The 23,271-nt window shown below is 51.0% G+C and overlaps 2 protein-coding genes across 5 annotated transcripts; one reads left to right on the top strand and one right to left on the bottom strand.

The window, feature by feature from the left end:
* The first annotated feature begins 668 nt into the window (after positions 1–668).
* On the top strand, positions 669–11,919 carry Sumf2 (sulfatase modifying factor 2). 2 transcript variants are annotated; one of them, XM_005328552.5, is made up of 9 exons: positions 669–915; positions 2,738–2,894; positions 5,461–5,575; positions 5,907–5,951; positions 6,293–6,443; positions 7,245–7,300; positions 9,110–9,194; positions 9,310–9,454; positions 10,636–11,919. In XM_005328552.5, the coding sequence occupies exons 1-9, from the start codon at positions 684–686 to the stop codon at positions 10,718–10,720; spliced, it is 1,071 nt and encodes a 356-aa protein (XP_005328609.3). In that variant the 5' UTR covers positions 669–683; the 3' UTR covers positions 10,721–11,919. The 2 variants fall into 2 exon arrangements, with proteins under 2 accessions (XP_005328609.3, XP_077880108.1); XM_078023982.1 differs by lacking the exon at positions 9,110–9,194.
* Positions 11,920–11,921: 2 nt separating this feature from the next.
* Phkg1 (phosphorylase kinase catalytic subunit gamma 1) lies at positions 11,922–23,204 on the bottom strand. 3 transcript variants are annotated; one of them, XM_078023984.1, is made up of 10 exons: positions 20,604–23,204; positions 18,359–18,471; positions 17,663–17,841; positions 17,272–17,326; positions 14,801–14,866; positions 14,092–14,255; positions 13,614–13,704; positions 13,298–13,451; positions 13,066–13,191; positions 11,922–12,644 (listed from the first exon to the last, which is right to left on the bottom strand). In XM_078023984.1, the coding sequence occupies exons 2-10, from the start codon at positions 18,439–18,441 to the stop codon at positions 12,399–12,401; spliced, it is 1,164 nt and encodes a 387-aa protein (XP_077880110.1). In that variant the 5' UTR covers positions 18,442–18,471; positions 20,604–23,204; the 3' UTR covers positions 11,922–12,398. The 3 variants fall into 3 exon arrangements, with proteins under 3 accessions (XP_077880110.1, XP_077880111.1, XP_077880112.1); XM_078023985.1 differs by lacking the exon at positions 20,604–23,204 and adding an exon at positions 19,737–20,585; XM_078023986.1 differs by lacking the exons at positions 17,272–17,326; positions 18,359–18,471; positions 20,604–23,204 and having other exon boundaries at positions 17,663–17,799.
* Positions 23,205–23,271: the final 67 nt, after the last annotated feature.

The raw sequence follows: 23,271 nt of genomic DNA, 5'->3' as shown, positions 1-23,271 counted from the left end.
TGTAAAGTAACACTAGATGCTGCTGGGAACATGCTCAGGGATATAGCACTTGGCTAGCACACCTGAGGCCCTGGCTTTGATTCCCAGTACCACCAAAAAAAGGAACATGAATACCTTTGGGTTTTGAAAGAATTTTTGTTTTTGTGGTATAAATTTCAACTGGGTCAGTTGGACCTTTTACATGTTATTGAAGTAGCTTTCCTAAAATGCTCCCTCAGAACACTTACTCTGCCAGGTGTGGCAGATACCGGTAATTCCAACAACTGGTGCTGAGGCAAGAGGATCCCACGTTCAAGGCCAGCCTGTATGATTTGGCCCAGTGGTTGAACCCCCCAGGATTCAATTCCCAGGACGACCAAAAGGGGGAAAGTTACTTGGTAGTAGATAGGAAAGACCAGTGAGCTGCAGGCCAAGAAACAGCGCAAGTGTAAAGTGGTAAAATGGATGGCTGGAAGACCGATGGAGGTGGTCGAGAGCAACTGGATGAGATGAAAATTTTTTTAGGCTGACAACTTAAAATGATTTTGCAAAATACTCAAGCCCCCTGTAGTCAGCTCGTGGTACTTTGGCTTCCTGGAATTGTTGGCGCCAGCGACAGTACCGCATTCTCCAAGGAGAAGCTGTGGCCGGCTTTGCGCACAGCTCTACAATGTCCCCGCGAGTGCCTGGCAGTGGTCTTGGCAATGGCGGAACGCAGACATCCTGTCGGTAGGCCACGGCCTGCCCGGCGCTCGGCTGGGTCCGCGTTCTTGGTGCGAGGACTCTCGAGTCGTGCGCATGTGCGGGCGGCAGCCGGCGTGCGTGCGCGTGCGCAAAGGCCCCATGGAGTGCGCTCCATACGCGCCCCGCGCGTCCTCGGCATGGGACTCTTGGTGCCCGCGCTGTGGCTCCTGTCGGTGCCTTGGCTCAGGCTAGGTGGGTGTCGGGACGGGGGGGGGCGGGATTCGCTGCTTCACCTTCTTGCGGGGCGCCTGCTGCGCACGAGGAGTCTCATCCCTCTTGCCAGTGGCCCCGCTTAAGGGAGGGCGGGCGGTGCCGGTTCTGCCCCTTAGCGGCGCGCCCTCCGTGCGGGCCGTGCCCCCGGTTCTCAAGTGCCCCCGGTTCTCAAGCCTCCCCGAGCCCAGCACCCCCCCACTGCGACCGCCGGAACACGACCAGCTGGTGCTCTTCAGGGTCTCCATCTATCCAGAGGCACCTTTTAGCTCACAGGTGCTTTCCCAGTTAGCTCGTTTGCGGAGTTACGGCAGAATCCTTTATGGGCGCTGCAATTTTATGTTCTTCTTTACTACTTTTTAAATTTGAGATTCCACTCCCTTTCTTTTTTCCTTGAAAAGTACTTCTTGAGGAAATAAAGTGGATGAAGTCAGTGTGTCAGATGAGACAGAAGTGCCAGAAACTGGACTCTAGGGATATGCACAGTGCTTGGATATCCTCCGTGGAAATCCTGAAGGATGTGTTCAGCCAGGAAGTGCTCCTCCTGGGAGCCGCACTGTGGAAGTGGAGACTGGACCCTGGATCTAGTCCTGTCTTTGCTGGCCAGCTACCCTCTCCCAGCCCCTGGCATGCTTTCTCCGCTCACACTTGACCACTGCGCTACACCCTCAGCCATCAATCGGCTCATCAAGTCACCTCTCTTGGGGGTTTTGGTTTCCTCCTGTGAAGTTTTTTAAAAATTTTTTTTACAATACCTTTATTTTATTTATTTATTTTTTATGTGGTGCTGATGATTGAACCCAGTGCCTCACACATGCTGGGTAAGCACTCTGCCACTGAGCCCCAGCCCCAGTTCCTGTGAAATAAGTTTAAGATCATTTTTACTATATGATTTTCTTCTGAGACAAACAGCACCTTTTTTAAAAAAACTATTTTTTAGTTGTCAATGGAACTTTATTTTTATGTCGTGCTGAGGATCAAACCCAGTGCCTCTCATCTACCACTGAGCCACAACCCCAGCCCCAAACAGCATGTTTTTAAAGGAGTTCATCCAATTTTTTTTTATAATATTTTACATTTGTGCTAACTGCTAGGGGTACACTAGCAAAATAGATGTCCTTTCCATTTCCTCCTGGAACAGATGATATGATAGTGAGGATACTGAGCATTCAAGCCTGTAGTCCAGCATTTAGGAGGTGGAGGTAGTGAGAGCACTAAAGCCAAAGAATTGGAGAACAGCGTGTGACATAATAACACTGTCTCAAAAAAAAAAAAAAAAAAGATTGGTGGTGTTAAGTGGAGAGGAAGAAACAGCATGATCAGGGTGGAACGTGCTGTTATATTTGAGGGTATAATTCCTGGATTTGCCTAGCTGGCTGGGGCAAAGGGTTATGTGGAGAAATGAAGAGGTGACTGAGGACCTACCATGTGCTCAACATTCCATACATTATTTTATCTTGGGTTCCCCTCCCCTAGGTTTTTCCAGAGCCTAGGACCCCAACTCAGGGCTTTGTGTGTGCTAGGTGAGCTCTGCCACTGAGCTTTATTCCCACCCCCAACATTTGACACACTATTGTAACCCATATCCCTATTTTATAGATGAGGGAATTGAATCTCAGATTGAGTCATTTGCTTGAATTCTCCCAGCAAATTAAGTAGCAGAACAAGAATTTAAAGCCACATTTTTAAAGCTCCTGTTTTACTTTTGCTGTGCCTAAGTAGTGCATGTGATCGAGCCATTACCACTTGGCTGGTGAACACATTTGCATAACACATTGCAGGTAACTCCCCTCCTTGTCCACAGGAAATGCACAGGCAATGAGCATGGTCCAGCTGCCTGGTGGGAAGTTCATGATGGGAACAGATGCTCCTGATGGCAGAGATGGAGAAGGGCCCATCCATGAGGTGACAGTAAAACCCTTTGCCATCGACATATTTCCTGTCACCAATCAAGATTTCAGGTATATCAGTGTTTTCCGGGGGAAGTAAAGGCTCTTTCTAATCATTTGTCACATCTGAAAGGAACTAGCTTGTTCAGTGTCATATCATCTCTGCACTGGTACTGTGGGGCTTGCCATGCTTGTCTCACATGGAGAGCCTGAAGGACCAAGAGTCCTGACCCACTCTCTGCAGGAAGAACCGAATTTGGCACTCACATCCAACTGACCCAAGCCAGTACATTTTCCTCTGACGGCATAACTGAGAAATGCCAGCAAAGTCAAACACTCCAAGAACCCTCCTGTAGAGGTGGAGATGAGGGGTGGGAAGATCTGGGAGAGGGGTCACACTAGCTAGAAGTCCCTTGAATTGCCTCTGTTTTTGTTTGTTTGTTTTTTGAGACAGAGAGAATTTTTTTTTAATATTCAGTTTTTAATCAGTGGACACAACATCTTTGTATGTAGTGCTAAGGATCGAACCTGGGCCGCACGCATGCCAGGTGAGCGCGCTACCGATTGAGCCACATCCCCAGCCCTGCCTTTGTATTTGTTGAAGGAAGCAGCATTGTTTTAGGAGTCAAATATAATAGCTCCAGCCCAATCTAAGAAGCTATGATGAGTTGCCCTAGTTTCCCCAAGGCCATGTTTTGAGTAAGGTAAAAGAAATGATCCAAAAGATACTTGTAGATGGTGCAGGGGAAGATATATATATGAAATATTCAAAAAATATTTATATCCAGGTACAGTGGCACACACCTGTAATCTAAGTGACTTGGGAGGCTGAGGCAGGAGAATCACAAGTTTCAGGCTAGCCTCAGCAACTTATCAAGACTCTGTCTCAGAATAAAACATGAAAAGGACTGGGGTATTGCTCAGTGGTTAAGTACCCTTGGGTTCTATCCCCAATACTGAAAAAAGGAAAAGAAAAATTATATTCAAGAGAGAGGGAGTGGGGCTGGGGTTGTGGCTCAGCGGTAGAGTGCTCACCTCGCACATGGGATACCCTGGGTTCGATCCTCAGCACCACATTAATAAATAATAATAAGTGAAATAAAGGTGTTGTGTCCAACTACAACTAAAAATATTTTTTTAAAAAAAGGGAGAGAGGGAAGACAATAAAGTAAATATGGGAAATTTCTGGAATGTTATAATTGGTGGCTGTCTTTTTTAATCCAGTTGTTACTTTAAATGGGTCAGAATGTTGTCCTCTGGAAAGCAGGGACCTTGCCTGCCCTGTTCCCCTGTGGCTTGCCCCTGAGGTCCTGTAGCAGGCTCAATACCTCCTTGTCTCTCAAGATGTGTTTGTTGAATGATCAGCAAATCAATACTGAAAGTTTCTGGAGGGAGTTCTAAGTCTGAATGTTAGTATTGTTAGCAGTTGTAGCTACAGGGACATGGTAATATGAATTAGGAAGAAATACTATTTGGTGACTTTCTAATCTGTATTTTCCAATTTTGTAATCCTGAGAAGTTTATCTCATATTTACAGGAACTGGGAAGTTTTCTTGGCAAACTGACTATAAAATGCTGTTTGTTGCTGGTCCTTGCCAAAAGACTGGGTATGATGATACATAAAGAAATCACAGAAACATTCTGTAGCCTACTCCTTGCAATGCTATAAGGAATAACTCTGTACCAGCCCAAATCTCCGGAAATTTAACTACCAAACAGTGTCATTTCTCAAAGAATGTTTTCACAAGGAGATTCTCATACATCTTTTCTATATATGTTTGTTTGAAATTTTGGAAAACAAAAACATATCATTAATATGTGCGTGACTTCAGAATTAAACATAGGAAATGAAATTTAACATTATGCTCTTGAAAAATATGTCGTATTTGTAGACTTAAAACATGTTCAAAATAAAAATAACTTGCAGGAAAGCCAGGTATAGTGTATGTCTATAATCCCAGCTCCTTCAGAGGCTCAGGCAGTGGTTCAGAAGTTTGAGGCCAGCCTGAACAATTTAGTGAGACGCTGCCTGAGGGTAAAAAGGGCTGGGGAAGCAACTCAGAGGTAGACCTTGCCCAGCATGTTCAAGGTTCACTTCCCAGGCCCAAGGAGGGGAAAAAACAAACCTTGCAGGGAAAAATTGATTCGGAAGCAAGAATTGGCATATTCCTCAGGCCCTTGGACTCAGTGATTCCACCTCTAGAGGTTTGTCCTAAAGAAAGAGTTAAGATTGTCCAAAAACACAAAGGTGACATTGTAGACTAATATTTAATAATTAACAATCACTCAAAGATAATGTATCAATGTGAGACTGCTCACCAGCCATTAGGTCCTATGGAGTTGGCCCAGCGCTGTGCAGTCCTCCCTGCAGTCTGCCTGCTAGAGTCCACAGACCATACCCAGCCATGGGAAAGCCACTCTGGGGACTTGGTGGGCTTCCTTCAGCCCAGTATCTTTTATATGTGTTAAATGCAAATTATATCCTGACTTACGAGAAACCCTGCTCAGGTGATAGGGTGAATCTTTTGGAGCTCTTGAGACCTATGGGGTGTGACTGAGGTCAAGGACACAGGAGGTTTCCCAGAGTGGGTAGGAATGGGGCTCGGAACCCTGTTGGCAAGCGAAACTCTCTCTTCAGGGAGTTTGTCAGGGAGAAGAAGTATCGGACAGAGGCCGAGATGTTCGGGTGGAGCTTTGTCTTTGAGGACTTTGTCTCCAGTGAGCTAAGAAACAAAGCGACCCAGCAAATGGAGGTGAGAGTACCTGGCACGCAGCCAAGGGATGGAGTGGGGCCTGGTCAGCATGTGGGGGAGAAAGAGTCAGATGAGCAGTGCTCCTGAAGTTCACCCTGAGCTGGTTCTGGTGTAGAGAAGCTGAGAGAATCCAGGTAAAGACCAGGTGTTGGTGCTTCCTGAAGCTTCAGGAGAGCACCTTGAGGAACCTCTCTGCAGTGAGGCTGATCAAAGTCCAGCCACAACTCACCGGGACCCCATCTCAGTCAAGGCCTCTGCTCTGCTCCCGTGGCTGTTGGAAGGTGCCTTTCCTGGGCACAGTGTCTTCCACTGTGTGTCTTCTGTTTTGCAGCCTGTTCTCTGGTGGCTTCCAGTGGAAAAGGCATTTTGGAGGCAGGTAAGTGTTGATTCCTCATTTTCTACCCCTTCCCTTATTCTCGAAGCTGTCTTCCCTAGATCCCTCAGCCACCAGGCCAGGCACATCAAGTCCTAAAGGATGACAGGGAGTTCAGGGAAATAGCCAAGCAATCCCATTTCCTCTGCTCCACTCTTTTCCTGTTGCCCTCCTGTTTCTCCTTTAGTCTGCCTTCTAACTGGAAATCCCTCACTCACCAAGCTGTTTCTCCCAACTTCCTTTCTCCATCTAGTGGTAAACACTTAACTCAGGCCCCCTAAGCCTAGCCTTCCTCAGACTTTCATGAGCTCCCAGAGCCTGTCTCACCTAATCCTGGCTGTCAGCCTGCAGGTCCTGGCTCTGGCATCCGAGAGAGACTGGAGCTCCCCGTGGTACACGTGAGCTGGAACGACGCCCAGGCCTACTGTGCCTGGCGGGGGAAGCGGCTGCCCACGGAGGAAGAGTGGGAGTTTGCTGCCCGAGGGGGCTTGAAGGGTACAGATGTCAAGACAACTTCTCTATTCTCCTCCACATTCCACCCTGCCTGGGGGACTTCTGAGGGTGGGAAGAGCTTGTGCTCCCTAGAGCAGTGCTTCTTAAACTCTCTGTGGGGAAGGGCCAGGGTTCCCTGTGTTGTTTCATTGCTAACCCACCTCAGACCAACACACACGCGCAATGCCACAAAAAAAATGAATGGTTGAAAACACAGAGTGAAAAGGAGACCTAACGTTTTTGTTGTTGGAGATTCCATAGGTACAGGTTAGATTTCCATAGATCTAGTTAGAGCAGCACAGCTTAGGGAAAGCACAGTTTCCAAAGTAGCAGGGGTTGACATCAAAAAGCACCACTTGCTTATAGCTTTGTCTTGGTCAGTCTTGGCTGTGCAAAAGGTCACAATAATACAGAACAGTTTCCCACGTTGAACACCTCCACACCTCTTCAGACGAATACCTGGGATATCAGTAGTTGAGGTGCTTAGTGTGGCGGACAAGGTTGCTTCTTGTTTGAAATCCAATGAACTAACCTCTCAATATGTACTCTCTATTTCTATACTCATCTCCACGTGAACTGGCAACAAGGCTTCTAGGTTGACCTGATCACAGCACCTCAAGGGGTACTGCAGAGCCCTGGGGGTGGGGGTCAGGCCAGTGCCCCAGGCAGGGCTGGGTGGGGCAGAAGTAAGCCACCTCCTCTTCCTCACCTCCCAGCTCCCTCAGGTGCTCTCACTGTTTGATTTTGCTTTTCTTTCCCAATTCCTCCTCTCCTTTCTGGCCTGTGTCCTGGCCCTCCTGACAGGTCAGGTCTACCCATGGGGGAACCGGTTCCAGCCAAACCGTACCAACCTGTGGCAGGTAAGACCCACTTCCTCCTCAGCAGCACCAGTCTCCTCCTGCAGGAGGTGGGCATCATGGGAGGGGATGTGGGGCTCAGAGGGCTTGTGTCCTGATGGAACTGAAAACTCTGCACTGGTAAGACAAAGACAAGAGGGTGTGGGGGAGACTTTACCACAAAGGGTGACGCTGGAGCTGGTCAGGTAGGAGGTTGCCGAGTGAAAAGTCCAGGCATTCCCAGCCAAGGGAGCACCAGGGCATGTTCAGAGGTGTGGCCATTTCAGGAAGTAAGGGGCTACAGGAGATAGGAAAAGAGCAGGTTGAGGAGCCAGCAGGGGTTTACTTGTTTGTTTCTGGGAACGGAACCCAGGAATCCAAGGCCTGGGCTTGCTGGGCACGCAGTGTATGGCTGCAGGTGTGCGCTGGAGCATCATCATTCTGAGTCAGGAAGAAATGCACTGAAGCTGACTTGTGCAGGAGCAGGTGAGGTAGAACTGCAGATGTGACGGGATGTGTTGAGTCCCAGGCTATGGAAGTGACCCAGGGGTCATCAGTTCTCAAATTAAGTGGAAACAGGATCAAGAGAGGAAGCCAAATGGGAGAAGGATGTGTGAGAAGGTGGATAGGGTTTGATAATTCATCAAATGTGGAAGGGTGGAGGAGGGTGGACTCCAGCCTGAGCCCAGGCTTGGGCCATATGGCTAAGGTGCTGCCTCATCTACACAGATAACCTGCGCATCAGCAGTCAGGGGGGAGTCTGTGGGCTCAGGGTCAGCCCAGGTCACGTGCTCTTGTCAGTAAAGATTGAAAACAGGAGGGGAGCCCCTGTCTGGCTCCCAAGGCCCAGGTTTGTTCCCAGCAGGGAGTCATCAGGCATCTACCTTTTAGAGGATGGCTAGAGGCTCTAGAGTTGGGGGATTCCTCACCAGCCTGTTAGGGAAAGCATCAAAGAGGGTCTGCAGTTATAATGACCTATTTATGTTTTTGTTGGTTGTCTGTGTGGTGCTGGGGATGGATCCCAGAACCTTGCACATGCTAGGCAGGTGCTCTACCACTGAGCCACACCCCAGTCCTTTCTATTGTTTGAGATAGGGTCTCGCTAAGTTGCCCCAGCTGGCCTCCAACTTGTGATCCTCCTCCCCCAGCCTCCTGAGCTGGGATTACAGATGTATGCCACTGCACCTGGCCACTTTGCTGAGTTTTTAAGGGAGGCAACACGTGGCACTGAGGATAGTCACATTAAGGGAGAGAAGTGTGATATAGTGCATGGTGGCGCTGAACAGATCACCAACCATCACCCTCCTGGTGTGAGAGCTGCTTACAGGCAGTGGTGCCAACCACGCCCCAGGTTAAGGAAAGGTGACAGAGCTCAACAAGTTATGACAGCAAGCATCAGTCACGTTTTTAAGGATTTTTCTTGTAAAGAGTAGGAGAGAGGAACAGTGGGGTGGGGTGGATGAGAGGGCATTAAGGTTGTTGTGGTGGAAGGGAGAAGGCTCAGGGGGGTACCCGTGGTCCTGCGAAGGCAGCAGGTGCAGGACCTGGAGGAGAGTGGGAAATGCCGCTCCTAGTAGCTCCACAGCAGGAGGGTATCAAGGCAGAGGGCAGAAGGTCTCTGAAAGCCAACAGTAGGAGGACAGGCTGGACGTGGACCACTGTGGGCACAGAAATGCACTCTTCCTGACCCAGCCTGAGGGGAGCCTTAGATTATGGCCCCAGCCCCTTTCTGGGCCAGCTCTGCAGCAAGGGGACTGTGGATTTTTCCTCCAGGCAGGGTTTCCTGTCTTGGAATAGGCTGATAGACCCTTCAGGGTTAATTTCTCCCACCAGGGAACATTCCCCAAGGGTGACAGAGCTGAGGATGGCTTCCACGGAGTCTCGCCGGTGAATGCCTTTCCCCCACAGAATAGCTACGGTAGGCTCTCTCCCAAGTTGCCGATGGTCCTAATGCTGCCCGTTCTCCCCAGGCCGCAGAGGGGTTGGGGGATCTCGTGCTTCCCAGCCTGGCTGATGCTCCTACTATGTTGCAGGGATCTATGACCTCATGGGCAATGTGTGGGAGTGGACCGCATCACCCTACCAGGCCGCTGGCCAGGACATGCGTGTTCTCCGGGGTGCGTCCTGGATCGACACCATTGATGGTTCTGCCAATCACCGGGCCCGGGTCACCACTAGGTGAGAGCTTGGTCCTGTGGAACACGGCTCAGCAGCCAGGGCCCGGGAGTCTGTCCTGGCTGCAGGAGCCCAGGCGGCTGATGCGGGCGCTGCTTCTGGGCACCAGCCTCTGCTAGGGTTGTGGGCACAGAACAGGAACAGGCAAGAAGAGTTAGGGGCCTGGGGCAACTTGCAGCATTTCCTGCCAGCTCGCCACCCCAGGGGGGACTGTGTGGCCCACTAACTGTATGGGCATCCCTCTTGTCCTCCCTAAGCAGGTGGGAGCAGGGGGATGGAGGTAGAGTGGCCACATCAGGTCATTGCCAGTAGACATGGAATTACTGACTCTCCAAGTAGATGGGCACATGAAAAATCATTTTTTATAATCCTTTGCTTTACAATCAAGAAAAAAAAGGCTCAGGAGGTCCTGGGGCCTCCTTATTTCACACAGATGTTTAGTGGTGGCACCTGGCTGGTAGAGTTCCTGAACCCCCTTCCAGGACCCTCTTTCAGCATCTACAGGTTTAATTTAGCTGATAACCTCTGCAGCTCCTTCCACTGGATTCCTTAAGGTCTTAGAGTCTGCTGTCTGTGGCCTCACGACATCAAGGCTACAGAGGTTTATTTGATGCTTTGAAATTTCTGGGTTTTCTTCGCCTTTCTCTTTTGAACAAAGTAGTGGAGAACCAGGAAGGCCTGGAGCAGGAATCTGGGTTTTCTGCTGACTGCCCCACCCGCCTCCTACCATACACATGGCCTTCCTGGCCTCTGATTCTGAATCTAGGAAATGCTGACATCCTGCCTTGCAGAGCAAGGGAAGTAACATGTGAAGGAAAGCTGGGGAGGGTAACCTCCCCAGTGTCATTTCACTCCGTGCCTACAGGGTTTGGGGCTATGCTGCTCTAACCCCCCACAGTGGAGGTTGTTATAGTGATAGCCAAGCCCTGTCCTCCAGTGCCATCCCTCAGGGTCACTCCGCATACCCTACTCTGTCCCACACCCCAGGAGTTGTGTATCTCAGATATTTCTCTTTTTTGGTACTGGGGATCAAACCCAGGACTTGCCCTTATACCAGGTCTCTCCTGGCCACGCTGCTGCAGGCCTCAGACACACCAGCCTCAGCAAGCCTGGGGTGGGCAGGAAGGGTGGGATGGCCACCAGCCCCTCTCAACACAGGCTTCTCTCCCCTTCTCTGATGGCAGGATGGGCAACACTCCGGACTCTGCCTCAGACAACCTGGGCTTCCGCTGTGCTTCAGGAGCAGGCCGCCTGCCCGGGGAGCTGTGAGTTGCTGGCAGCATGGACAGGAGAAAAGTTCCCCTGAGACCCAGGTCATTCCCTGGCCATATTCCAAACGCAGCTGACCCTAAGCTCTTAAACTGCAGCTTCAGGGACACCCTCCCCTCCCTTCCCATCTTCCACAGCAGGCATTTCCCAAGGCAGGGTGGCCTCTCCCTCTGAGAACTGCCCCTGTCTCAGGGAAGGAGCCTGACTGCAGTGACTGGGAGCTGGGTGTCCCCTGGAGGCCAAGCATTGACCATACAGGGCCAGATAGGAAAACTGTTGGAACAGAGGGCTCCAAAGTGCAGTTCCCAAAACATTTGTAAATCTGTTACCTTCCCTTTCTCCCTGATTGAGAGATCTGACATTTCCTCAACACAAAATTTTCTAAGGCAGCTGTTTTCCCAGCAGATTTTTGTAGAAGGAAAATGCTTCCTTTATCTGTCTATAGTGTTTCTTGCTCCTTTCAAGGAACTATCTGTAAAAATGCAATGGGTTAGGCTGAGGATGTGACTCAGTGGTAGAGCACTTGCATACCATGTGGGTTTGATTCTCAGCACCACATGTAAATAAATGAATAAAATAAAGGTCCATCAACATCTAAAAAAAATTTTTTTAATGCAATGGGCTTCACACACACACACACACACTCACACACTCACACTCAGAACCTACAGGTGCTCTACCACCGAGATACACCAGCCCTTTTTATTTTTTATTTTGAGACAGGATTTTGGTAAGTTACCCAGACTGGCCTTGAACTTTACAAGTGTGCTGCCATGCTGGGCCCAGTGTCAATCTTAAATAATTTACCAGGAAGCTGTGCATTGTGGCAGTCACAAAGCAAATAATCCAGAAGCTTTCCCTTCTGATGTTTTTTTGTTGTTGTTTTGTTTTTTGGTACCAGGGATTGTACTCAGAGGCCCTTGACCACTGAGCCATATCCCCTTTTTTGTATTTTATTTAGAGACAGGGTTTCATTGAGTTGCGTGAAGCCTTGCTTCTTGTTGAAGCTGGCTTTGAACTCATGATTCTCCTGCCTCAGCTTCCTGAGCTGCCTGCCACTGTGCTGGCTCCCTTCTGATGTTAATTATATATCTTACTTGTATAGGAGCTTCTGATGCCTCTAAAAACATCCCTAGCAAAAAACCTGTTCCATGTCATCAGATGTCACCACATCAATAAATTTACAATTGTGTATCTCAGATATTTCTCTTTTTTGGTACTGGGGATCGAACCCAGGGTTGCTTTACGCCTGCCTGAGCCCCATCCCCAGCTCTCTTTATTTATTTTGAGACAGGGGTCTTTCTATGTTTCCCAGGCTGATCTTGACCTTGTCATCCTCCTGCCTCAACCTCCAGAGTCGCAGGCATCATGGTACGCGCCACCACACCTGGCTGATCCTCACCCTGGCACCCTTAGGAAGGGTTCCAACTGTCAGTAACCCTGGCTCCCCATGGAAGGAAACTGGGATGGTGCAGGCTGGGCCGTGGAGAAGCAGGAGGACTCGTGGTTGTTTCAGACCACACCTGTTCTACATTTATCGCTATGCGGTGCACACGCACACGCTGCTTGCGGAGGCCTTGCAGGGACAGCCGCCTGCATCCAAGGATTCAAGCCGGGCCCTGGTGCTCCTCGCACACAGGCCAATGCGGGGTCTCATGGCTGCCTGCACCACCGTCCCTCAGTAGTCTTCCTCGGCCAGCGAGAGGAGCACGGCCTTGGGTGTGTTCTCGAAGAGCGCGGCCCTGTTCTGCTGCTGACCCTTCTTCACCCAGTGGCCATAGATGCGGAAAGCGTAGGCATCAATGAGGCGGCGCAGTGGCCGCAGCGCATACGGGTCGCGGATGACGATCTCCCGGGTTACCGGTTTCACGCGGCGGTACTGGTAGTAGATCCTCACTGCAGCCAGCACGGTTAGCGCGATGGCCTGCGAAGGACCTGCTCTGAGAGCTCCCCTAGGGTAACCCCAGCCCTGCGCAGCCCCCCAGGTCCCCAGCCCGCCAGCATGATCAGAGTGATCCTGCCGAGGGGCCACTCAGAGTGTCCCCAAGCAGCCCACTGGGCCCTGCGCAGTACCCCACATCCCCAGCCTGCCAGCATTATCAGAGCGATCCTGCCTAGGGGCCACGCTGAGAGTATCCCCCAAGCGGCCCACTGGGCCCTGCACAGTCCTGGCCCACAGAACCAGCCAGGTGCCATGCTCTTCTGCAGCCAGGAGTTGAGCTGGAACCAGGTGAGGAGCAATGCACTGGACAGCGTGGATGTGAGAGCCCCTAGGTGTCTTGGGTCTAAGACCTCAGGAGCAGCAGCACCTGCCCTAGGACCACAAGTCAAGGGAAGGACAATACCTTGAACTTGCCACGAGGGCTGAAGTGCCGCACCTCTTCCACCACGTACTGCTGGAAGAAGGGGTGTGCCAAGGCCTCCTCCGCAGTGCAGCGGTTCTGGGGCTGCACTACCAAGAAGCGGGATACCTGAGCAAACAGAAGAGAGGAGCTGAGCACCAAGGCGGCCCCCCCAGCACATCAGAAGACCCCTCCCCAGGCCATGCTGGACGAGCCTGGAGTCCTGGCCTCTCACCAGGTCCTTCACGGTGTCTGAGTAATCATCCCATTCCGGGGAGCCAAACTGGTAGTTGCCACTCATGATCATCCTCAGCATCAGCATCTGCTTCCTGTGCCAGAAGGGTGGGGAGCCAGCCAGCAGGGTGTACATGATGACCCCTGTGCTCCACCTGGGTTGTGCAAGGGCAGCTTGTTATCCCTAGCAGATGGGCAGGTGAGTGCAGGAGGGCTGGCTGCCCCTCCTAGCAGCATCAGGGAAGGAGAGGGAGCATCTCTGTTCCAACCTAGTCCTGCCCATGGGTCCCTCCTCCCTCCCCACCTCCTGCACTCACATGTCCACCTCCTTCCCATAGCCTGGATGGTCATCGTTCATGGAGCACTCAATGATTTCGGGGGCCAGGTAACTGGGGGTCCCACAGACCTCTGCAGAAGAGTTACTGTCAGGACCAGTCAGCAGAAGGCACTTAGAAGAGGAAGGCCAAAGATATAGTGGAGAAGTAAGGGAAGTGGGGCTGGGACTGGGGTTGGCCTAACACTGGCCAACTTCAGGGCTGAGGGCAGGGTTCACACAGGACCAAGGGCTGCCTTTTGGTTCCCTTTTACCCATCCCAGCCTGGAGCTTAGGCAGTGGCAACCTGGCTCAGCGCAGTCCCAGAAAGAGGACTCAACCTGAAGAGGCACCTAGCCCTCCACTGGCAGGACTTTATTCTAGTGGAAAATGGCGGGGAGAAACCCAGGCTCTCTGGTCCTGGAGAACTGACTAGGACCAGAGAGCTTCAGAGAGCCTGAGCCCCTGGCATGTCACCAGACCTCTCAGCTTCTCTCCCGGCTGCAGCTGACAGGAAAAGCCAAAGTCCGTGAGCTTGATATTCATGTTGTCATCCAAGAGGATGTTCTCAGGCTTCAGATCCCGGTGTACGATGTTGAGCTTGTGCAAGGCACTGATCACTTCCAGCAGGGCTCTCATGATCTTTCTAGGGTGGGCACATATGTTGCTCCTTTCTTTTTCCTTTTTAAAGTTTTTAATTGGCTGTGTTTTTTCTTTTACTAGAGCATTATAGTTATACATAATAGTTGGGCTCATTTTGACAAAATGATACATGCATGGAATTTGACTCCATTTCAGTCCCCGTTACCCACCCTTCCCCCACCCTAGTCTCCGTCCTCTGTCCTCTGTTCTACATGTCTTTCTTTCACTCCTGTATTGATGTTTGATTGGTGCTTTGTAGACACACAAATCAAACACTCCATAAGACAGACCACGTTCCACCCCATGTTATTCTACTCTGCAGGGTCAGGTAGTAGCAGGGAGAGCAAAGCTCACATACCAGCCACACTGCCAGCACAGGGAGGAGGGCTTGGGATAGGCTGGGAGGGTCCAGACCCAGCCAGGGAGGCAGGGCACCAAGACAGCAGTGCACACTCCAAGCTGAGACAGGGCACACATGCCTCCTAGACCTCACACCTGTGCTGCTAGGACACTGGAAGGGCCTGGAAAGAGGGGCAGACAGACCCTCACCTGGTTTCTTTCTCACTCAAGGTGACCTTCTCAGTGAGGTAGTCAAAGAGCTCCCCTCTCTTCATCCTGTGGGAACAGGTTCTAGTCATGCTTGTCCCAAGATCACCCCTCACCCTGCTCCCAGAGGGACAAGATGGGCTGCCACTCCTCCTGAAGGACCCAAGTCTGGGGAGAGGAACTGGGGGAGTGAGTACAGAATTTGGCAAGAATTGGAAGAAAAGAGGAGACTGGAAAGGTGGGATGCACACCAGTGCCGGGGTCCCTGTCTGTGGAAGTGCCATCATAGGCTGGGACCTGTCAGAACCCAGATCAAAGCTGGAGGTCAAAAGGCCCCCTGAGCCCAGGGTTCCAGGTGCAGATCAGAAGGACTCGAGTATCCGGAATTTTCCCAGGAGACAAATGGGAGGAATCAACACTGAATGTTGGGAAGTTTGCCTGTTACAGGGTCAAGAACTGCCACTCAATCTCCTTACCTCTTGGGAGGATCTTGAAAGGGTCTCTGCTAGAATGATCTAGTTATGCCCTGAGGGCTCCTGAGGGCAACAGCAAAAATAGATTCCCCAAGCAGCCTCTTCAAAGGTTAAAGACATTTGAGCTACCCCCAAAGGTGGGACAGGATGGTGCAGGTGCTGCAGATTGGGGAGAGCAGCAGCTGGTCAAGTCTGGAGGGGTCTTCAGAGAATCTGCCGAGACTAAGTAGGAAAAGGCACATCCTGTCCCTCCTTCCCACCCCTCCAAGGGTCAAGGGATCCCCATGGGGAGGAGAGTGAATGGAGGAACAGATTTGTGGCCAGCATCACAGAGAGGAAGAAAACCTTCAGCTTGGTTGGCAGCTTGAGAAGGGAAAGGGTGTCTTTTTGAGATGACCTAGAATTTACAGAGGTGAGCCTCGTTTTACACAGTACCTGTAATGTGTTCCTAAAAGGTAATGTGTGAATCCTGTCTTTATCCTCGTTTGTTTCCAGTGCTGGAGATTGAACCCAAGGCCTCCCACATGTTAAGCAGGCACTCTAATCACTGAGATACACCTCCAGCCCCAGTCTCTATCATTTTAGTTCATTTGAAAGATACTAGGAGAACTCACTATCAGCAGCAGCAGCAATGATTGGCCAGTGAACACTGGAGGCCATGCACGGCACCTCAGTGGGCTCTACCTTCCCGGAGCTAACCATGTATTTATGCTTACATGTGAGGCTAAATTGTTACTCTAAGTCAGTAAGCCTGGTGTGGTGACACACACCTGTAATCCCAGAGACTCAGGAGGCTGAGGCAAGAAGACTGAAAGTTTGAGGCCAGCCTAGGCAACTTAGTGAGGCCCAGCCTCAAAATACAAAATGAAAAGGGCTGGGAATGTAGCTCAGTGGTAAAGGGCCCCTGGTCCATTCCCAGCACCACAAATTTAATTAATTAATTAAAATTTTTTAAAAATAATACTGAACATAATATAGCTACAATGTGAAATATTTCAGCAATACATAACTTACTTGAATAATTTCTCAAGTAACCCCTGTCCCTAAAACTATTGTATATGGAGAAATCATACTTGTTTTTGCAGAGGTTGACATTCTCAGTGAAAAGGCAGTGGAGGGGAACAAGGAGCAGGGCATTCCCTTCCCTGGGAAGCTTTAATAACAAAGATGATGACAAGTTTGAACACAGTTCATAGAATACTTTGTGTTGCTCACACTTGACACTCAGTGACAAGGAGCTCAAGCAAAGGGGTAATCTTGATACTAATGGTATTGACCTTTGAACCACATCTTGGATGCAGCCTCTGCCTTCCACACTGCTGACTCACATCCTGCCACTGGGATCCTCATCAGAAACCAACAGTTCCATGGTGGAGCACCTACCCAGGTGCACCAGGCCCTCCGGGGAGAGTCAGGGTTAGGGTTATCAAGGCTATAGTGCCTGCAGCACCTGCTCCTTGGTTCCAGCCTCACATCGGGCTGCTCTGCACAAGCTCACTCCCCCTACTCAGGGGCCTTGCAGATCCTGGCCACGGAGCCCACGAGCCAGCTCTTCCCTTGGCTGGAGATCTGCTCGGGGCCTTTGCTCTGGTCCTTCCATGCCTTCCCCCTACACCTCTACTCAAGTCACCTCCTGGAGACTTTGCCTGAAGTCCTGGTCCCCCTAACCCTTTGCTGTGCCTTATGTGCATGTACATGTACTCGACTACAAGTCAGAACCTGGTCTGGCCCTTCCATTGTCATGTCCTCCATGTCTAGAATAAATATGGAGGGGCCCCCAGCACAACTGTCACTGCAGTTAATAATCAGTATCACTTACATTGTGCCAAGCACGGTGCCAATATTGCTCCCATAAGACAGATAAGAAGACCAATACTGAGAGAAACTACTTGGCCCATATGTGGTGGACCCAGGTTTCAAAGCCTGGCAGCCTGGGCAGGAGCCAGAGTGGAGGTTCTCCAGCAGGCCCCGGTGTGGCTGGCTGCAGGATTGGGTACTTACAGGTCAAACACCAGGAAGAAGAAGGTATTGGTCTCATAAGTGTCCTTCAGTTGTACTGAAATGGAAACATCTAGCTGGTTTCAAGTAGCAGGGGGCAGGGTACAGGGGCATGGGGGATGAAAGCTGGGGGAACGTGGAGGGAGCAGGCTGGTGATCAGAGGAAGTCAACCTGGACATGGGCAGGCCTGGGACTTGACACTCCACCTTCCCACCCCTACCCACTCCAGCCCTGCCTGTGACCCTGGTGTCGGCAGCGAAGGGCTGGTTGGTGACTCCAAGCCATGGGGCCCTGAGGCTGCAGACCCTCAGTCTGGGCAGCCACTCAGTGGGTCACATGGCCCTTCCTGGGCTCTCAGAGCAGGATCCTGGCAGAGTATCTGCTGTCACTCACTGATGTTCGGGTGTCCAGAGACTTTGCGCAGGATGTCCACCTCCTTCAGTGTGGCCTCTCGCAGCTCCTGCACTTCCTGGGGGCTGAAGCTACCTCCACCGGTGATATCGATGATCTTCACAGCATACTCCTGACATGTGGGCTTGTGGATGCAGCGCCTGACCACACTGCTGACTCCCCTAGCGTGCAGAGCACAGATGACAAAAGGGACCCTACCCCAGGGGAGTCCCAGGTCCAGGCTGGGGCCAGGATGTTCTGCCCTTGTAATTCACACTTTCCCCAAATCCCTGTGAGTTTTGGGGGGAGATGGGGTGAAGAAATAAAGGCACAGGGGTGATTTTCCTAGAGCTGGGCATAGCAAGGCAGGCTCAGTGCTCCTCCTCAGCAGGTAGAGAGAAGGGGTACCTTCCCCGGGCCACAGCCTTCCCTAGAATCCCTGACCCTAACCCCCAGCCCAAGGCCAGGTTTGGATGTGCTGAACAACAGCACCTGGGAATCTTTTGCGGGAAACATCTCTGATCTCATTCCTCTTTCCTGTCCTGGATTCAGGAGGGCAGGCCCCTAAGCTGAAGGATTCTCCAAGGGTTCAGTGCTTAGGGGATGGACACGGGTTGGTGTTCAGGGTTAGCAGAGATGGAACAGCCCACAGGGCCTGCTGGAGCCCAGACGCACTCCTCAGGACAGTGTGGCTCCTACCTGCCCAGAATCTCCTTGGGCTCATAGTTCTCGTAGAAGCCCTGTGTGGAATGAGAGTCTGGCAGCCCCTCATCCCGCGTCATAGTAGCTCCTCAGGGTGAGTCCCAGGGTCCCTAAAGGAGAACAGAAAGAAGCCATCAGCCTCCTGACACTGGTGGTGTGCTCCTGAGAGCTGGAACTGTTTCTCATTCACCCTTTTTTTTTTTTTTTTTTGGTACTGGGGATTGAACCCAGGCTTGCTTCACCACTGATCCATGTCCCCAGCCCTTTTTCAAGGATTTTTAAATTTTGAGATAGGATCTCACTAAGGCCCTAGGGCCTTGCTGAGTTGCTGAGTCCCACCTTCAACTTGCAATCCTCCTGCCTCAAACTCCTGAGTCTCTGGGATTACAGGTGTTGATCACCGTGCCCAGTTCTCATTCATCGTTATACCTTCTGGCACAGGACAGGCCTATAGTGAATGTTCAAAATAAATATTAGTGAAAAAATCCAGCTGCCTCTGACTGCCCAGCCCCTTCTGGTCCCCCAGTGATGACCACCTTTCCTCCCTGTGACTTCTCTTCCTCTCTGCTGGGAGCTTTGGAAAGAGCCCAGCTTGCTTCTTCCCACTAGCTAATGCTCCTGTGACCCTCAGGACACTTGAGGCTCCTTATGGTCACAGATGGGGTTAGCAAATTGTTGGCCAAGCCCAGGCTTAGCCCTGGGCAAGAGATCAGGTTAGCTCTAGTGAGGCCAGCACATCCTTGTTTTTAGAAAGAGCCAAGCTAAACCACAGAGGGCAAATTAATGTGCAATTTACTTTGCCTTTGAAGGAGACTAGATCAGTCCTGTTTTTCTTCTGCAACTGTGGAAGAGGCAAGAACCCTGACTTGGTGCTTGCATTCTGATCCTTGTTCATCATGCCTCCTTTCCTTTCAGGAAGCCCTTCTTGTTGCTCCTCTCTTGCTTTGCCCACAGCCAGGGCTTCTGTAATCCCTCCCTCATCCACTCATCCCATCTTTCATTTTGTAGAACATAATGCCTATGCTTGGCCAAGCACAGAGCCAGGTGCTCTAAGGGATGCAGAGCTGGGTGGCGAGTCCCGGCTCAGCCTCTGGAACAATCTGCCAGTGTATGCTGTCATCTCCGTTGGACTGTGACCTCCCCTAGGATGCGTCCATCACCTCTGCCCTCTGTGCTCCGGTGTGGCAGATACTGCTCCTAAAATGGGAGTCCATGGCTGGGTAGGGAAGCCTGTGGTCCAGGGTCCTACCTAACAATGGGGAGGACTGTTGAGCCGGTGTGGCTCTTCTGCAGTGTGGGGCAGCATAGTCAGGAAAGTCGAACCTGTACCTAGGGAGCCGAGAAGGCCCACTTGACCAGGGAACTGGGCTCCTACCTCAGGTGCAGGCTTTGACAGGTGCAGACAACAGGAAGAGGGGAAGATAGAGAATGGACACAAGCTGCCTCTGACCCTACATCTATCACACCCTGGTCTCTCAGGGAGGCTGATTTGCTGACCAGCCAACCAGCAGCCCTGGCTGCCTTAGGACCCAGGCTGACCATTCCAGAAGGCCTGGCGTCCCTGCTACTGGGTGCCTGGTTACCAGAGGGAGGCTTAGAATAACAACAGTCTCCTTGCCAGGAGCAAGGGCTGGACTGCACAAAGGTCTCCTCTGCCCCGTCAGCAACCAACAGAGCCTGGGAGAGTATGTTCCCCCAAACAAGCCCCTTTTCTGGCAAGTCCTTCCAAGTTCCCAAGATGGGCATTCGTGCATCTCGAAACTGAGGAGCACCAGGCTCCTCCCTTCCCCAGGCCTCCATGGGCAGAGGATATATCTGGACCCATGCCAGGAGGCCATTCCCTGACAACCAAGTGGGCCAGGTCCTGCTGCGCTCACCTTTTCTGGTGTGTGTGTTGTGTGTGTCCCTCTGCTCGGAGGCCTGAGCAGAGCCAACTTTGTGTTCCTATCCACTGCCCATCAGCCTTTCACATCTTTCCCAAGCCCCTTTGGAGAAGATTCCCAAATAGGAGTGGGTGGTTGGGTCTTTTAGGAACATAACAGCCCTCCCCCAAAGCTAGAGTTGGAAAGCAGTCACCAGGGCCACTGTGTAGAGACTCCCCGGCAGTGTTTCAGGAATCGGTGTGGCCACACTCCCAGGCCTATCTGCATTTGGAAGGGAAGAAAAATGGGCCTAATGGGCCCAGGAGCTCTGATTTATCTACCTGCAGCCTCCCTCTCCCACCTGTTGCTTGGCCACTCACCTGTTAGTCTTGGCAGGCCCTTGAGTGAATGTGAGAAGAATCCCAAAGGTCCCAGAGCCCCTGGAGGAGAAGGGACAACAGAAGGCTGAAGCTGTGTCCTGAGCAGACACTTGTGGCCGGAGTAAGATATCCTGTGCTTTTCTTTGGAGTTTTGCTAACTGATGACGGAAAGCTGAAGTGCCAAAAATAAATCACAACTGCAAGCCTGGGATGCAGGCCAGGCTCAGCAGGGCTAGGCCCAGGGCCAAATCCTGCCAAGGGCAACCCCTGGTGGAGGGCAAGGGAGGTGCAGGAGGCCCAGGACCATGGGACAGCGAGGCAAGGTCTTCCTTCTGGAGCTCACCGGGCTTCCAGGCCCAGAGGAGGCAAAGCCAGAATTGTCAGGAATATGCACATTTCACTGGGAGTGATTCCCCTGAATGTCAAGAACAGCTTGGTACACAGGTGTGGCAACTGTCACAGGGCAGACACCAGCATGCACTGCCTTCTGTGTGGGCCCCTCCTGAAGACAGGCCTCAAAGCTTAGGGACCCTCCCCTGGGGAGCTCACCTCTGCTATGCCTTCCACAGATTTATCTGAAACACCCTCCCTTCTACTCACCTACCTACCTGGTGACCTTGAGCAAGTCACTCTTCTTGTACTGGAAAGAGTCCCACATGCCAAAAAATGTCAGGGTGCCCCTGAGACTGGTTCCATCTTAAGGGATGGACAGAACTAGGAATGAGATTTGCAATGTGCTGGCATCTAGTGGATACCCACTTTTATTAGGGGGGGAGCACTGGGGATTGAACCCAGGGGGTACTTTACCACTGAGCCACATCTGCAGCCCTTTTCTCTTTTTGAGACAAATTCCAAGGCTTAGGGCCTCACTAAGTTGCTGAGGCTGGCTTAGAATTTACAACAATGTCTCAGCCTCTGGAGTCTCTAGGATCACAGGCATGTACCACTGTGCCAGGCCGACACCTGTTCTCCTTATAACCACCCTATGTCTTTTCTCAAACCCCTAACATTCCAAAGTGGGGAAGAATGTTGTCACACAGTGTTTCACACAGCATTTTAAAAGGATTTCAGTCTCACAGGACCCAAGAATCCTGGTATTAGGCATTCTAGTGTGACTTGCTTGAGGTCACCACGTAAGTAGTAGAAAGGCCTACACTAAGCCAATGCAGTGGGAGCCAGGAGTCTTTTCACATCAGCCCATCAACTCACATTCTGAATTGCCATAAAGAAAGGAGATAAAGGGCGGGGGACATAGCTCAGTTGAGAGTGCTTGCCTTGCATACACAAAATCCTGGGTTCAGTCCAGCACCACAAAAACAAAAAAGAAAGGAGTTGAAACTGACTTTACCAATGAGCCACAACCCCAGCCCCTACTAATTATTTTAAAAATGGACATTTCTTTCTCCTCCTCTCTCCCAGCTCCTCCTTAATCTTTCCCCCTCTCCCTAATCTAGACAAGAGTTAATCTGTCCTGAGTACACACCCACCATAGGAACAAAGTAGTCCAGACTTTGGGGGGTACCAGAAGATCTCAGAAATGTCTATCTCCCAAATTCACAAGTGAATTGCAACTCCAGAGAACACATGGAATGTGGCCTTTGAGTCATCTCTTTAAGAGGCTCTGGCTGAGGGGCAGAATCACAGCCTGTAGGACAGGAGTCCCCTGTGTTTCTCCTTTGCTTGCAAACCAATAAACCTTTTTTTTTTTTTTAACCCAGGGCCTTGTGCATGTGAGGCAAGCACTCTACCAACTGAGCTATACCCTCAGCCCAGCAATAAACCTTATTCCTTTTTCTCAAAACCATGTCCTCGTTGTTGGATCAGGGACAAGGACATGTCCTAGGTTCAGCAACAGTTTGTCTATATGGTGCTGGAGACTGAACCCAGGACCTTACACATGCTAGGCAAATGCTCTGCCACTGAGCTACACCATGACTGAAAGGTACTTTTGAGAATACAAACTGCAGAAAATGAGGGAAGATTAACTCCTAAAAGAAAATGAAAATTTGAGCTTTCCACGAGGGATATAGCTAAGTTTCTTTCACTTAAAAATGGCGTGAGGGGTCTGGAGCTGTGCGCTGTGAGGCACTAGGTTCATTCCTCAGCACCACATATAAATAAAGGTGTTGTGTCATCTAAAACTTAAAAATGACCTGGGGCACAGGGAGGGGAGTTTGAGGTGAGTGGACACACTGGGGGACAACCTAGTACTGACCTGGCCCTAGGAAACCCATCCAGTAGGAAGCCTGAGGCTGCATCTCCTTTGCCAGTCCCTCTTTTACAACAGTATTTTTTAGGATTTGTTATTTTTTGTGGTGCTGGAGATCAAACCTGAGGCCTCAGGCAGCTAGGCACGCATACTACCTGGCCCTCACACACCAGCCCCCAAGGCAGGCCTGCATGCTCCTCCTGATACACCCCTCAGGCAGCTGTCAGACCCTCCAGGTGGATACTAATTTAGCATCCAAAGCCTAGAGAAGAGTGGAATGGAGACCCGTGGAGACTACTGTGTTCGGTTGTGAGATTCATCATGTTCGGCATGCAGATCTAATTTATGAACTCATACTTAAAGACCGACCTTCACCACAAACCTCAGGAAAAAAATCATTTTATTCTATTTTTTTTTTTTTTTTTTTTTTTTTTTTTTAGAGAGAGTGAGGGGGGGGGA

This window comes from Ictidomys tridecemlineatus, chromosome 10 (genome assembly GCF_052094955.1).
Source record: "Ictidomys tridecemlineatus isolate mIctTri1 chromosome 10, mIctTri1.hap1, whole genome shotgun sequence".
Taxonomy (NCBI): domain Eukaryota; kingdom Metazoa; phylum Chordata; class Mammalia; order Rodentia; family Sciuridae; genus Ictidomys; species Ictidomys tridecemlineatus.
The sequence above is the reverse complement of the archived record's forward strand: the minus strand, read 5'-3'. Positions and strand labels throughout refer to the sequence as shown.

Bases quoted from the DNA above. Each gene is read 5' to 3' on its own strand.
- Sumf2 (XM_005328552.5), top strand. From the start codon at position 684: ATGGCGGAACGCAGACATCCTGTCGGTAGGCCACGGCCTGCCCGGCGC. The intron at 2,895-5,460 runs GTATATCAGTGT...CTCTCTCTTCAG, and splicing joins GTCACCAATCAAGATTTCAG to GGAGTTTGTCAGGGAGAAGA. The intron at 5,576-5,906 runs GTGAGAGTACCT...TCTGTTTTGCAG, and splicing joins AAGCGACCCAGCAAATGGAG to CCTGTTCTCTGGTGGCTTCC.
- Phkg1 (XM_078023984.1), bottom strand. From the start codon at position 18,441: ATGACGCGGGATGAGGGGCTGCCAGACTCTCATTCCACACAGGGCTTC. The intron at 13,705-14,091 runs GTCTGGTGACAT...ACTCTTCTGCAG, and splicing joins GCCGGGAGAGAAGCTGAGAG to AGGTCTGTGGGACCCCCAGT. The intron at 13,192-13,297 runs GTGAGAGGCCAG...CTGTTTGCTCAG, and splicing joins CAGACACCGTGAAGGACCTG to GTATCCCGCTTCTTGGTAGT.